Raw genomic sequence first — 14,453 nt, 5'->3', positions numbered from 1 at the left:
AGAGATTTCACATTGATTCCATATTTATAGATTTCCAAAAGGCTTTTGACAGCTTACCTCACACAGAGTGAGGTGGCGCAGTGGATATCGCACTGGACTCACATTCAGGAGGACGATGGTTCAAACCCTTGCCCAGCCATCCTGATTTAGATTTTTCATGATTTCCCTAAATCACTTCAGACAAATGCGGGGATGGTTCCTTTGATAGGGCACGGCTGACTTCCTTCCCCATCCTTCCCTAATCCAATGGGAACGGTGACCTCACTGTCTGGTCCCCTACCCCAAATCAACCAACCAACTGTACCTCTGATGGGAACGATGACCTCACTGTTTGCTCCCCTCCCCCAAATTAATCAACCAACCAACTGTACCTCAAGTGACTTGTTTTCAAATTGTATGTTTATGGAATACTGTCTCAGTTACGCAACTGGATTCAAGATTCCCTGTCAGAGAGGCCATAGTTCGTAATAGTTGATGGAAAATCATTGAATAAAAGAGAAGTGATTTCTGCCATTTCCCAAAACATTGTTATAGGCCTTCTGCTATTTCTTAGCTTTATAAATGATTTAGCAGACAACCTGAGTAGCCATCCTAGGTTGTTTGCAGATGATGCTGTCACTTATCATCTAATAAAGTCATCAGAATATCAAAGCCAATTGAAAAGTGATTTAGATGAGATATCTGTTTGGTGTGAAAGTTGCCAATTGACCCTAAATAATGAAAAGTGCTAAGAGGAATCTGTCGAACTTGGGGTACATGATAAATTAATCAAATCTAAAAGCCATGATTTCAACTAAATACTTAGGAATTACAATTACAAACAACTTAAATTGAAAAGAGCACTTAGAAAATGCTGTGGGGAAGGCAAACAAAAGACTGCATTTTATTAGCAGAATACATCAAGAAATAGGGGAGAGAGTGTCACAGACATGATACAGCATTTGGGATGAAAATAATTGAAACAAAGGTTTTTTTTGTTGTGGTGGGATCTTCCCATGAAATTTCAGTCACCAGATTTCTCCTCTGAATGTGAAAATATTTTGTTGAAGCTGACCTATGTAGGGAGAAATGATCTTCATAATAAAATAAGGGAAATCAGAGTTCGCACAGGAAGATATAGATGTTCTTTTTTCCGTGTGCTGTTTGAGAGTGGGCTAATAGAGAGAATTAGTGTGAAGGTGGTTCGTTGAACCCTCCGCCAGGAACTTAAGTGTGATTTTCAAAGTAACTGTGTAATATAAATGTGGATGTAGATGCAAACCTGCTGATGTCGCACATACAAGATGAAGAGATGAAGGAAGTGTATGAGGATACTAAACAGGTAATTTGTATCGTAAAGGAGATGATAATCTAATAATCATTAAGGACAGGTAATAGAGAAAGGAATAGAAGAAAGAGTTACATGAGAATGTGAGCTTGGTAGTCGAGATGAGAGAGGAGAAAGACTTATAAGTTCTGCAATAAAATCCAGCCGGTAGTAGTGAATACAGTGTTCAAAAATCAGAAGAGGAGGAGTAGGTATACTTGGAAAATGCATGGGGCAAGGGAAGACTCTAGATGGATTACATCAAGGTCAGACAGAGATTCCGAAATCGTAAATTGGATTGTGAGGCGTACCTGGGAGCATATATTAATTTGGTTTGATTTGATTTGATTCATCCACAGTACCTTTTAAGAGTATTAGGAGTCCCTTTACTACATCTCTGTTAGCATCTGTTTCTTCTGGAATTAATGATCTAAATTTATTGTTTCTTTTGGCCTATAGTGATTCTCATTGGTAGATTAGTGCGGCGTCATCCCCCATACCACATAGTCTGCACTTGCTCCTTTCTCTAAAATCATCATTTGAGGACGTTTCCTGAAGTTTCCAAGGCCAGTCACTAGACCTACCATGAGTTTGACCTGACCCTGTTCAAGCCCAGGATTGCAGAACTTCTAAAAGATGGTTGCTCATTAGCTTGCCATAGTCTTGTTTTTGGATCTTAGTCCAATATTCTATGTGTTGCCTCCTGATCCAGCTATGTAGCTTAGATTGTACCATCACCTTAGTAATGGTTAAGAGAGGTTCTGTTCCAACGAATGGAGTTGTTGCACCTACCCTCGCCAGCCTATGAGATTCTTCATTATCACTAATTCTTCGGTGATCGTGAACACAAAGTAGGTTTACCCTGTTGCTTTCCCCCAGCCTCACAAGGGCTTCAAGGCATACTGCAGTGATCTAAGAGATTGTTGCAGAGGCTGAAAGAGATTTCGGAACTACTTGGCTGTCTGATAGAAAGTAGATGCTACAGTCTTTGTAACACCTACATAAATTCTCTTCTGAGCATACTCTGATAGTGAATATCTCCACCTGGAATACTGTAGTGAACTTATGTAAGGAATTTGCATTTTGGAGTAATCTGATCCGTTAGGAAATCAGACTACATTACTTGAACGGCACTATGGTTCTCTCTCCTGCTGGTTCATACCCCCCCCCCCCCCCCCAAAGGTTATATAGAAATATTTATTGAATCAGTTGGAAGTTGTTATATTAGCAACCATAATTTCCCCAACAGGTCCCATGTTTACCGCATTTATTATATTACTGAATGATTCTGGAATTCCTTAACTGCTTGCTCTTTGGTTTTAGACCCTAGTTTTTTTACACAAGTCCTCCTAGTGCACTTGAGAGCTCATTTTGCCTTGGAAAATATATTATTTATGTGACAGATCCCGATTAGTGCCACACCCAGGGTTACCTAAGGTACTTCAGTCTACTGATAGAATTTTGTTGAAGAGCTTAAGATTCCATTATGTGCCCTGGATACGTCTTCTTGTGAACAGTACTAAAACAGTTTTGCTGGGTCTGACACTTATATCCTGTTTATCATACCAGTGTTGCACTATGTTCAGAGTGCATTGTTCCATTGTTCTAACGTTACTTGCAATTTTGCCAAGTATTACTATAACTCTGTGTGGCTAGATGTGAGATAGATCACTGCTTTTCAGTTTTCCTTTTATAACTTTTTTTATACATAACAATAATCTAATTAGCTAAAAATTTTGTCATATTCTGCATCACAAGTATGCCTGTTGGAATAGTTTGTTCCAGGTTTACAGATATCTGTTTGAAATAAAGAATTAAGTATTGTATGTTTTCCATGACTGGTTTAGCCCTTTAAGTGAGATACACTGAGGGGTGAAAAAAAATCGCGACACCAAAACATACTTAACGCAGAGTAATGAAGTATTGGCTGTACATTTGTCTAGGTAACATATGTAAGAGATTAACATTGCAAGATTACAGGTTAATGTAAGTTCAAGATAAGCCATTGCAAATGTGAAATGCTGTTACATTAATAACCTGTGTAACTTCCAGAAAGATGCATGCACGGTTGCCCTTGGTGGCTCAATACAGGGACTGTTCATGCTGTTCGTGGATGACGCTAGAGTTGTTGTCTGATGGTGTCCCAAGTGTGCTCAAATAGAGACAGATCTGGTGGTTGACTAGGCCAAGGCAACATATCAACACTCTGTAGAGCATGTTGGGTTGCTACAGCAAACATTATCCTGTTGGAAAACACCCCCTGTAATGTTGTTCATGAATGGCAACACAACAGGTCACAACACCTGATTGATGTACAAATTTGCTGTGAGGGCGTGTGGGATAATCCTGAGAGTGCCCCTGCTGTCATACGAAATTGCACCCCACACCATAACTCAATATGAAAGTACAGCGTGTGTAGCATGCAGACAGATTGGTTGCAGGCCCTCAGCTGGCCTCCTCCTAACCGACACACGGCCATCACTGACACCGAGGCAAAACCAGTTTTCATTAGAAAACACAAGAGACCTCCACCCTGCTCTCCAATGAGCTCTTGCTTGACAGCACTGAAGTTGCAAATGCCTGTGGTTTGGGGTCAGTGGAATGCACCCTATAGGGCATCCGGCTGGGAACTGTCCTCGATGTAACCAATATGTAACTGTTCATTGTGTCTCTGTGGTGCCAACTGCTGCTCGTATTGCTGCTGCAGATGCAGTATGATGCGCCAGAACCATACACTGAACACGGAGGTCTTCCCTCTCGGTACAGCCAAGTGGCCATCTGGAGCCCGGTCTTCTTGTGACCATACATTCTCATGACCACTGCTACCAACAGTCATGTAAAGTGGCTACATTCTTGCCACATCTTTCTGCAGTATCACAGAAGGAACTTTCAGCTCCTCGTAGCCCTATTGCGTGACCTTGTTCAGACTCGGTATGTGTTGATAATGATGTCTTTGTTGCCGTAAAGGCATTCTAGACTAACATCAACTCATTAAGTCCACTCTCAAAGATAACTAATACACACGACTGATAAATTCTGAATTTAAAGGAAATCTGATCTGCATCCTCATAGTGGCACTATTAGCACAACTCTCATGTTATTTGTGAAAATTGAGTATACCTCATCTTTCAGATGTAGAAACATGCCTAGAAACTTTTGTTTATGTCACACAACTCCTTCTCGGTGTTGCGATTTTTTTTCCCTGTCAGTGTATATCTGTCCTTGGCATGCAGGTTCCCAATGGGTTTGGCAAATATATACATCTGCAGCATTCTGTGGCTAATGGGAATGATTAGATGCAGGCTGGCTTGTGTTAGAATGCTACTAGGTATTGCTTTCTCCAATAGATGGCACCTCTTGTCAGTCAGGATAATAGCCTCAACTAGTTATACTGTTTTTCAGTGTTTGTACCGGTAAGCACACAATCTAAGGCAGTCATTATTCTGAAGAGACAATAACTTCTCAAATTGTTCTGGAACTTGCTCATTATTTGCTTGGAAAGGGTTTAGTACATACTGCAACAACAACTGGTAAACTAATTCATATTTGGTTGAGAAATTAGTGAGTGAAAACATGAACATCGATGGTACCGTGCAACATAACATAAATGTGTCTTCTGACTTCATGGAAAAATGACACAATGAAGAAGGGCTAGTTCTCTTGTCTCCAAGTTAACATAGTGACAGATATTTCTAACTGCAAACCACACTAAACCAACAATTCTAATTACTTTTTCTGTCTGTTGCTCATGTTTAGCTTGTTCCCCTCTGGACACCAAGAAATTAGAAATTTCACACTCAGTGTTTCATTTAGTAAACTGGTACTATTTCTATTACTGGCAGACCTATTTTAACTGATTAAGGTGACTAATAAGATTCAAACTTTTTGTTTCAGACTAGTTTTAGTTCTACGCAGGTTGTGTGTTTACTGGGTCCAGTATAGCTTCATTTAAGACCTTGGTTAATGTGCTTGTTTCCATTTAAGCTGAATTGTGTAAAATGTTTCTAGAAGATTTGTTTAACATTTCATGTGACTTCTTCATTAAATTTCTAGAAATTGTACCGTTCTTACATTTATTTAATGAAGTTTTAATCATTACAATTTATATGCACATTATTTTGCAGAATATGTACCTAGAGTGCTTTAATATTCATCATTAGAAGATTCAAATCCTATAGATTTTGTCTTATAATATTAGCTTTGCCTGAAGTAAGATGTTTATGTTGTTTATTTTTTTTATTATTCAGCAGAACATTCTCTGGAAATGAAGAGAGAAAAATTCTTCGTTGCATTGTAGAGAACAAGGGGATTGGTCTCATTTTGGGAAATACTCTTTGGAAGAAAATTGCACAAAAAAAGGTTGGAAATGAATTAATGTGTTACAATTGATAGTACACACTTAATGATTTGTAGTGAATATAATTTTTTTTGTTGCTTACTATAGATATTGTGTTGTTGTTATCAGATAGCACACAAATGATGATTGTTAGAGTAGGAATAATAAAAAAATGCTGTGGAATCCTTTTACTTCTTCTGGTACCATAGTGTTCTGTGGGTCAGAGCATGGAATATAGGTCCCTTAATTGTTTAGTTAGATTTGAGACTTGAAAAGAGAAATGGGTAGGTTGAAGTTAGATTATTAGGAGTAAGTGAAATGCAGTGTCAGGGAGAACAGGATTTTGGGAGAGGTGAGTATATGGGTGTCAACACATAATCAGATTTGGGTAATGCAGCAATAGGTCTAAAATGAACAGGGTAATAGGAATGTGGCTGCACTGTTATGAACAGCCTGGTGAATGAATTATCAAAGCCAAGATAGAAACAAAAACACGACCCACCACAGTACATCCCTATTAGCCCCACAGGTGACAAAGAGATGAAAACAAAATATGATGATATAAAAGAAATTATTCCATATGTTAAGGGAGAGAGAAATTTAATTAGTATAGTAAGTTGGCCATTTATGCTCTGTGATAGGTTTATAGCTACACTGATGGCCACCAAAACTGTGGTAGCAAAAAATGAAATTTTTCTTATTGTCCATTTACACAGTAGTAGTGTGGGGGGCTGTTTGTCACTTTTTAACTGTTGTTGAGATGACAGAATGTGGTGTGTGGTGGAGAAGGCTGGTCAGCACACTGGCCGCTGATGATGTAACATTAGCAGAATAATAATTTATTGCTTTAAAGTTTAAAATCATGTCTTCTTCTATGTGTCAGTGCCCAGGCCCTTGGCAATGCAGTGCATGGCCTTGGAACGTGTTGACACTGTCTCAGCAGTCTTCAGAGACCTTCACCCCGGCAGTGTTCATTCTCAAAAAATGGTGTCAAGTGGGCCGCTGGTTCACTGGCAGCCGGCATAACATGTACAGCAGATGTTCCTGTCCAGGTCAGCGAATGCTTATTACCAGAGCAGTCTCGTGGACATTGAAGGAGTATGCTCGGGTAATATCTCGGCAGCTCTGCACAGTATGGAGATGGCCAGCAGTTCGGCCTTTCCACCAAGGAAATCCAGAGATGTCGATGACTGTTTACAGGTACTAGTTGGGTGCAGTAGCGGTTAGCATGCCTTCCATTTACTTCAGCGGGAGGATGGTGCACCAAACAACATCGGTTCAGCTCATTAAGGCAGAGGTAGAAGTTTTTGAGTTTTCTCATGAGTGGTTGCAAGGTTGGTGGCTAACAATGACCGAGTACAGCAGACCAGACAGGTAGCAGTTTTGAAGCTGAAAGTCCCCTTGGTGAATGGTAGCGGCACATTGCAGATTCGGCCTTGTATATGCTGTATTCCAGTGTGATTCTGGGAAAGGCTCGGAAATTCGAATGATTATTACTGATCATTTGAGGCAATGACTTTATGTCCAGCTGGTGATGGCCGAACACGGCCTATTTTCCCGGGCTCATCAGTGGTCTCCACCACCCCTGTGTTTCGCAAGAATGGCTTTCGGGGCTTCAACTTAGTTTCCCAGATAGCTGTAAGTAACCTGTTGTCAAATCCCTTTACACAAAAGGAGGTAAAACAATAGAAAAAAAATCTATTCCTTCTCATTGTAATCTGCAATTTAAAAAAAGATTTCCATGTACCGTTGTTGTTGTTGTTGTTGTTGTTGTTGTTGTGGTCTTCAGTCCTGAGACTGGTTTGATGCAGCTCTCCATGCTACTCTATCCTGTGCAAGCTTTTTCATCTCCCAGTACCTACTGCAACCTACATCCTTCTGAATCTGCTTAGTGTATTCATCTCTTGGTCTCCCTCTACGATTTTTACCCTCCACGCTGCCCTCCAATACTAAATTGGTGATCCTTGATGCCTCAGAACATGTCCTACCAACCGATCCCTCCTTCTGGTCAAGTTGTGCCACAAACTTCTCTTCTCCCCAATCCTGTTCAATACTTCCTCATTAGTTATGTGATCTACCCATCTAAACTTCAGCATTCTTCTGTAGCACCACATTTCGAAAGCTTCTATTCTCTTCTTGTCCAAACTATTTATCGTCCATGTTTCACTTCCATACGTGGCTACACTCCATACAAATACTTTCAGAAATGACTTCCTGACACTTAAATCTATACTCGATGTTAACAAATTTCTCTTCTTCAGAAATGCTTTCCTTGCTATTGCCAGTCTACATTTTATATCCCCTCTACTTCGACCATCATCAGTTATTTTGCTCCCCAAATAGCAAAACTCCTTTACTACTTTAAGTGTCTCATTTCCTAATCTAATTCCCTCAGCATCACCCGACTTAATTGGACTATATTCCATTATCCTTGTTTTGCTTTTGTTGATGTTCATCTTATATCCTCCTTTCAAGACACTGTCCATTCCATTCAACTTCTCTTCCAAGTCCTTTGCTGTCTCTGACAGAATTACAATGTCATCGGCAAACCTCAAAGTTTTTATTTCTTCTCCATGAATTTTAATACCTACCCTGAATTTTTCTTTTATTTCCTTTACTGCTTGCTCAATATACAGATTGAACAACATCGGGGAGAGGCTACAACCCTATCTTACTCCCTTCCCAACCACTGCTTCCCTTTCTTACTCCCTTCCCAACCACTGCTTCCCTTTCATGTCCCTCGACTCTTATAACTGCCATCTGGTTTCTGTACAAATTGTAAATAGCCTTTCGCTCCCTGTATTTTACCCCTGCCACCTTCAGAATTTGAAAGAGAGCATTCCAGTCAACATTGTCAAAAGCTTTCTCTAAGTCTACGAATGCTAGAAACGTAGGTTTGCCTTTCCTTAATCTTTCTTCTAAGATAAGTCGTAAGGTCAGTATTGCCTCACGTGTTCCAGTGTTTCTACGGAATCCAAACTGATCTTCCCCGAGGTTGGCTTCTACTAGTTTTTCCATTCGTCTGTAAAGAATTCGTGTTAGTATTTTGCAGCTGTGACTTATTAAACTGATAGTTCGGTAATTTTCACATCTGTCAACACCTGCTTTCTTTGGGATTGGAATTATTATATTCTTCTTGAAGTCTGAGGGTATTTCGCCTGTTTCATACATCTTGCTCACCAGATGGTAGAGTTTTGTCAGGACTGGCTCTCCCAAGGCCATCGGTAGTTCCAATGGAATGTTGTCTAATCCGGGGGCCTTGTTTCGACTCAGGTCTTTCAGTGCTCTGTCAAACTCTTCACGCAGTATCATATCTCCCATTTCATCTTCATCTACATCCTCTTCCATTTCCATAATATTGTCCTCAAGTACATCGCCCTTGTACCATAGAATTTACAAACACATAGAATAGGCAAACTTTTCAACTATAAACAGATTGGATTTGGAAAAGACCATAAACCCAACATACTGCACTTGCCTGTAACAAAAGACATGGTAGGATCATTAAGTCAGAAATTATTACTATTTGCTATTTTGTATGACTTTTGACTGTGTGAACTATTACACTGAGGTGGCAAAAGTCATGGGATGACAGTATGCAAAAATACAGATGACAGTAAGTTGTGTACACAAAGTAGAAACGTGCAGTGCATTGGCAGGGCTGTCATTTGTACTCTGATGACTGATGTGAAAAGATTTCCCACATGATTAGGGCTGCATGACAGGAATTAACACACTTTGAATGACGAATCGTAGTTGGAGCTAGATGCAGGGCCATTTTACTTTGGAAGTAATTTGGGAATGCAATATTTCAAGATCTACAGTGTCAAGAGTGTGCCGAGAATACAAAATTTCAGACGTTACCTTTCACCACGGACAATGCTTTGGCCAATGGCAGACCAAGAGCAGTGGTGTTTGTGTAGAGTTGTCAATACTAACAGATGAGCAACACTGCATGAAATAACCGCAGATATCATTGTGGGATGTATTACGAATGTGTCCATTAGGACACTATGGTAAAAGTTGGCATCAAATGGGCTATGGCATCAGATGACCTTTGCGAGTGCCTTTGCTAACAGTGCAACGCCTGCAGTGCCTCCCCTGCACTCGTGACCATATCGGTTGGACTTTAGATGGCTGAAAACTGTGACCTGGTTAGATGAGTCATTTTGTAAGAGCTGATGGTAGGGTAGGGTTTGAGTGTGCTGCAGACCCCACTAAGCAGTAGACCCAGGTTGTCAACAAGGCACTATGCAAGCTGGTGGTGGCTTCATAATGGTGTGGGCTGTATTTACACGGAATGGACTGGCTCCTCTGTTGCAGTTGAACCAGTCATTGACTGGAAATGATTATGTTCAGTTACTGGGAGACATTTGCAGCCATTCATGGCCTTCAGGTTCCCAAACAATGATGTCAAGTCACCAGGCCACAATTATTTGTGATTTATTTGAAGAACATTGTGGGCAGTTCAAGTGAATTATTTGGCCAACCAGATAGCCTGACATGAATCCCACAAACATTTAAGGGACATAATCGAGAGGTCAGTTCATGCACAACATCCTGTACCGTCAGTACTTTCACAGTTATGGATGGCTATAGAGGCAACATGACTCAATATTTCTGCAGGGGACTTCCAACAACTTGTCGAGTCCATGCCTTGTCGAGTTGCTGCACTGTGCTGAGCAAAAGGAGGTATCTTATGACTTTTATCATCTCGGTGTATAGTCTCATGCCAAAGTTAAATTACTGTGGTCAGAAATTGTGGACGGGCCACAATTCAGCTGCAGATGAACGATAGTTGACACATAGGCACAGCGCAGGTCCACAGTTTGCGTCTAGCTATGTCAGTTCCATGGCACTGAGGACATTCAAATTGAAGTTTTCACTCATAGTGTACCAATACTGATAGCTGCAAATTGCCTTAGATTTGAGAATTGGTGGACATAGGATTCTGTCAAATTTGATAAATAGGATAAATGTTCCAACAATGTGTGGTTTAAATCACATGGTTCCTTCCAGTCTCAAAATACATGTGGGGCAGGGTCATTTTATTCTGATGAAAGATTACTTCCCTACAAACCAGTCTATTCAGAAGACTTGTATCTATCCACTTGTTATTATGTGGCCCTCTGGAACATAATCAGTAAGATGAATCAGTTTGCATCTCAGGAATATTAACCATAATGTATTCAACAGATGAATTTGACTTCACTTCTTTTTGCAGTGCCACCAGTTTCTACCCAATACTGCGTGTGCTGTTTCATATATGGCATGATGTGGTTGACTCGCATCTCATTTACAGTAACAGATTAATGCACAGAATCATTGGTATTTTTTTAATGAGCTAAACATTGCTAAGAAATTTATTTTCATACTTGATTTTTGTCTGCATCCAGAAAATGCAAGATGTATGTTGCACACGAGTTCCATATAGTTAAATCTTCACATGAAATGTACCCTATTCTTTCTTCTAACATTCATATTTCGTAAACTGTTTGATACAGTTTTAACTGGTGGTCACCCAGGACTATATTGTGCACTTTTTCAATCTTTTAGTCTGTAACAGCAGATGTTTTGGGAAGTCCTTCATGTGGATCACTTCCGAAACATGTATGATCATGTTTGTAGTCAGCCACACATTTCTTCAGTGAAGGAGCAGATTCCTTATAACTGTCCAAAACAAAGAATATTATGACCTGTGGTATTCAGTTTATTGACATGGGCTAAGCATACACCATTACTTTAAAAGGTATTGCAATTAATTCTGTTCCACAAATCAGTTTGACATTTGTTTTAATGTTTTTGTGGAACTGGTATGAAGATTAAAAAAAGACCATTTTTATCAGTTCCATCTTTGTGTTACGGAGAAAAATATTCTTCTTGCTCTTGTACTGGTCATCCATTCACCAACTTCTATTAGAACCTTATGATCTTTTTGAGCAATTAAATCCATTTAGTGTAAAATATCATGGTACATAAGTGTAAATTCATCCAGTCTCTTTATTAACAAGAACATAGAGTGTTGGAAAATTTAGAACACAGTTTTCAGCTACAGTTAGCAAGCACGTGTGTTATGAAGGAACAACACACTTTCCCAACAAAGGCATTTCACAGTTTAATAAGGTGATAGGTGTATGACACACCGTCAGTTGTGATTATACAATATCACAGTGCTGTAGTTTCATGTTATCACCACCGTATTACTAGCATCTAAGGATTGGCAGATGATATAAAGTGAAGAAACCCCAGGAGGCAGGTAAAACCCACATACTTATTGTAATGAAGTGTATTAGTTCAGCTACATTTCAAGCATGCAAGATGACAGGTATAAGTGATTTAAAAAATAAATAAACTACTTTATTCTAAATTTATTTACTAATTAATGAATTGCAAAATTGTTGGCTAAACTCAGCTTCAGAGATAACATTTTCAGAATACAGAACTGTGCTGTGGGGGTGGCATCTGTTGTTTGTCCCGGGATATCTTACTGAGATCTCTCGGAAGATGTTGTTTGCTACTCTTTATTTGTTATTGGCTAAATTGGTTGTTTTCTGGAAAAGGGGACAAAGTGTGATCATAATTACAGAACTAAAAAAAAAAAAAGCCTATTCAAAGACTTCAAATATTGAATGCTATTTCAGGAGAGAGTTAGATATGTGGGTGTACATATTTTCAACAAAAGAAATTTATTGTGTAACTTGATTAAGATAGATTGATAAGACTGAGGTGACGCCTTCCATTTGCCTCCACCTATAGCAGCAGACAATGGTCTGCACTGACTGAAAATCAGTAAAGTGCCTGCCGGTCAAGGTATCACTGCCTCTCCCCAGCACACTCACTGCCACCGTAGATAATGCCCAGACTGCCATATTTTCTGGGGGCCATGTGGCTCGCTTTGTCAGCTGGTGCACTTTACCGGAGTTTGCACTGACAGCAGATTTCACACCCGCACCCAGTTTCTGTGTTTTTTCGCAGTCTGGTTAATGAGAAAAATGCTATCACATCTTCCATGCCACCTTCCTGAGCTGCATTCCCTGTAGCGGCTTCCCTTGACTGCAGCTCTACAAAGTCTGATGCTGGGCACCCAGTTAATCCCCCTGGTAATAGCACCTGGGTTACTGTGTGAGGTGTAGTGTATTTTAGTGCAGTGAAGTTCTGTGAGCACCAGGAGTATCAGGCAGCTTTATTAATGTTTCATCCCCAGCTGTTTTGGCACCCATTTAATGCCAAGTGTGCCACTGACACTATTTTTCTCTTTGACTGTGCTGGCTCCCTTGTCCGCTAAACAAGTCAATCTCACTTTCAAACTTCCCCCCCTTCCTTTTCCTGTGGATTTGTAAGATTTGCGTATACACGTTGTTCCAGTGAAACACTGTGTTAACATCCCCCTTCTTGGCACTTTTCTTCTCGTGTTGTCAGACTATGTCTAACGAAATACTGTAAATAAACTGCGTTGTAGTTCACTCTGTACAAAGACTTTGCCATGAACAAGGACCCCCCCCCCCCCACCCCACCGCCCTTGATGCAGAGTTTGTAACACATTAAATTTTGATGAGTAGTTAGCTTTTAGAAATAAATACCTCACAAATGAGCTTGTGCACCTCTTTCAGTAGGCCTCAGTATTTTTTGTTGTCTTTACTTAGGAGCATGGAAGGGACTCTTTTAATACGCTAAGCGTATGAAATGTATTCTGTATGGTAGACACCTCCAAAGAATGCAGTTCTCACCCAGCCATGAAACAGCATTTTATGGCGATTAGTGAATGATGCCTCTTATGTTTTGTGTGAAGAGCTACCTTCTAGGTGTGAGTTTGATGTATATTGATACGTGTTGCCAATGTTAGGGCACATCTCTTACTTGGCTTCTTATGAGATCCAAAATAATTTTAGGGTTGAAATTTTTTGTAAAAGAAAGCAGTTCTGATGTGTTATACTCCTGTGGCTGCTCAGTTTTTTCCCTGCAAACGTCTCCTGTCACATAGTTTTTAAATTTTTCACAGCCGTAGAATTGTATGCAATTCTGGAGGCACTATAGCTGATGAGGTGTGACAGAAGGACGAGTTTTCTCATCTGCTCCAATTCCTTCAGTACCAAGCAGAGAAAATGATTGAAGGTATCTATTATTTGCCATCAAACCAGGGAAAGGCTGTGACATTCTGCTGTGTATCAGGGAATGTTTGAATTGAGGGAAGTGAGTGAGTTTACACTGAGACCAAGGAAGCTTCTCTCATGAATACATTTCAGGAAAGTGTACTATTCCTGTTGACTCAGAATTTCATGTGCTGATGGACAGTATTGTAGATGGAAGTCCTTAACAATCAGCTGTGATCTGTGAAACCAACTGCTTGATCGTAGTGTTTGTTTCCTGGTTCTGTGGTGAGACAAACCACCTATTAATGCCGCCCATGGTTCGATATGTGACATTTTAATGGAATGCATTATGAATTCTTCCAAGATTGCAACTGCCAGTGTAAATGTGAACTTGCACTGTATTTTAGATGATAATGATGTGTGTGTGGTGAGTAGTGTAAAATTTTGTAAATTGTCATAATACAAGTGTAGACTTTTTTAGGTGCAGAGTGATTGTCCTGTCCGTATTTAATGGAGTGATTCGCCATCCACCTTAATCTGCTATAGTGTTTTAGTATATGCTGTATAAAGTAGAACTGCACTTATTTCATCATAAATTTTTATGAAGTGACTGATATGTTTTTGTATTAATTCTTGTAGACATTTGGGATATTTTATCCTTTTTAACCACTCTCGTGTGATTGTTTATAAGTGTGAACATGAAAGGCTACAGTGTTGAGCA

General features: G+C 39.8%; 1 protein-coding gene across 6 annotated transcripts in view; it reads left to right on the top strand.

The window, feature by feature from the left end:
- LOC124710380 overlaps positions 1–14,453 on the top strand; it is a 192,561-nt gene that overhangs the window by 51,590 nt on the left and 126,518 nt on the right. For 5 of the 6 annotated variants that reach the window (XM_047240921.1, XM_047240920.1, XM_047240925.1 and 2 more), the window contains one exon: positions 5,554–5,665. In XM_047240921.1, the coding sequence (XP_047096877.1) occupies positions 5,554–5,665 (112 nt within the window). The remainder of the gene's footprint in view (positions 1–5,553; positions 5,666–14,453) is intronic. The other variant, XM_047240922.1, reaches the window with a different exon arrangement.

This window comes from Schistocerca piceifrons, chromosome 1, assembly GCF_021461385.2.
Source record: "Schistocerca piceifrons isolate TAMUIC-IGC-003096 chromosome 1, iqSchPice1.1, whole genome shotgun sequence".
In the NCBI taxonomy this organism is placed as follows: domain Eukaryota; kingdom Metazoa; phylum Arthropoda; class Insecta; order Orthoptera; family Acrididae; genus Schistocerca; species Schistocerca piceifrons.
This window is presented reverse-complemented; position numbering and strand designations above follow the sequence as displayed.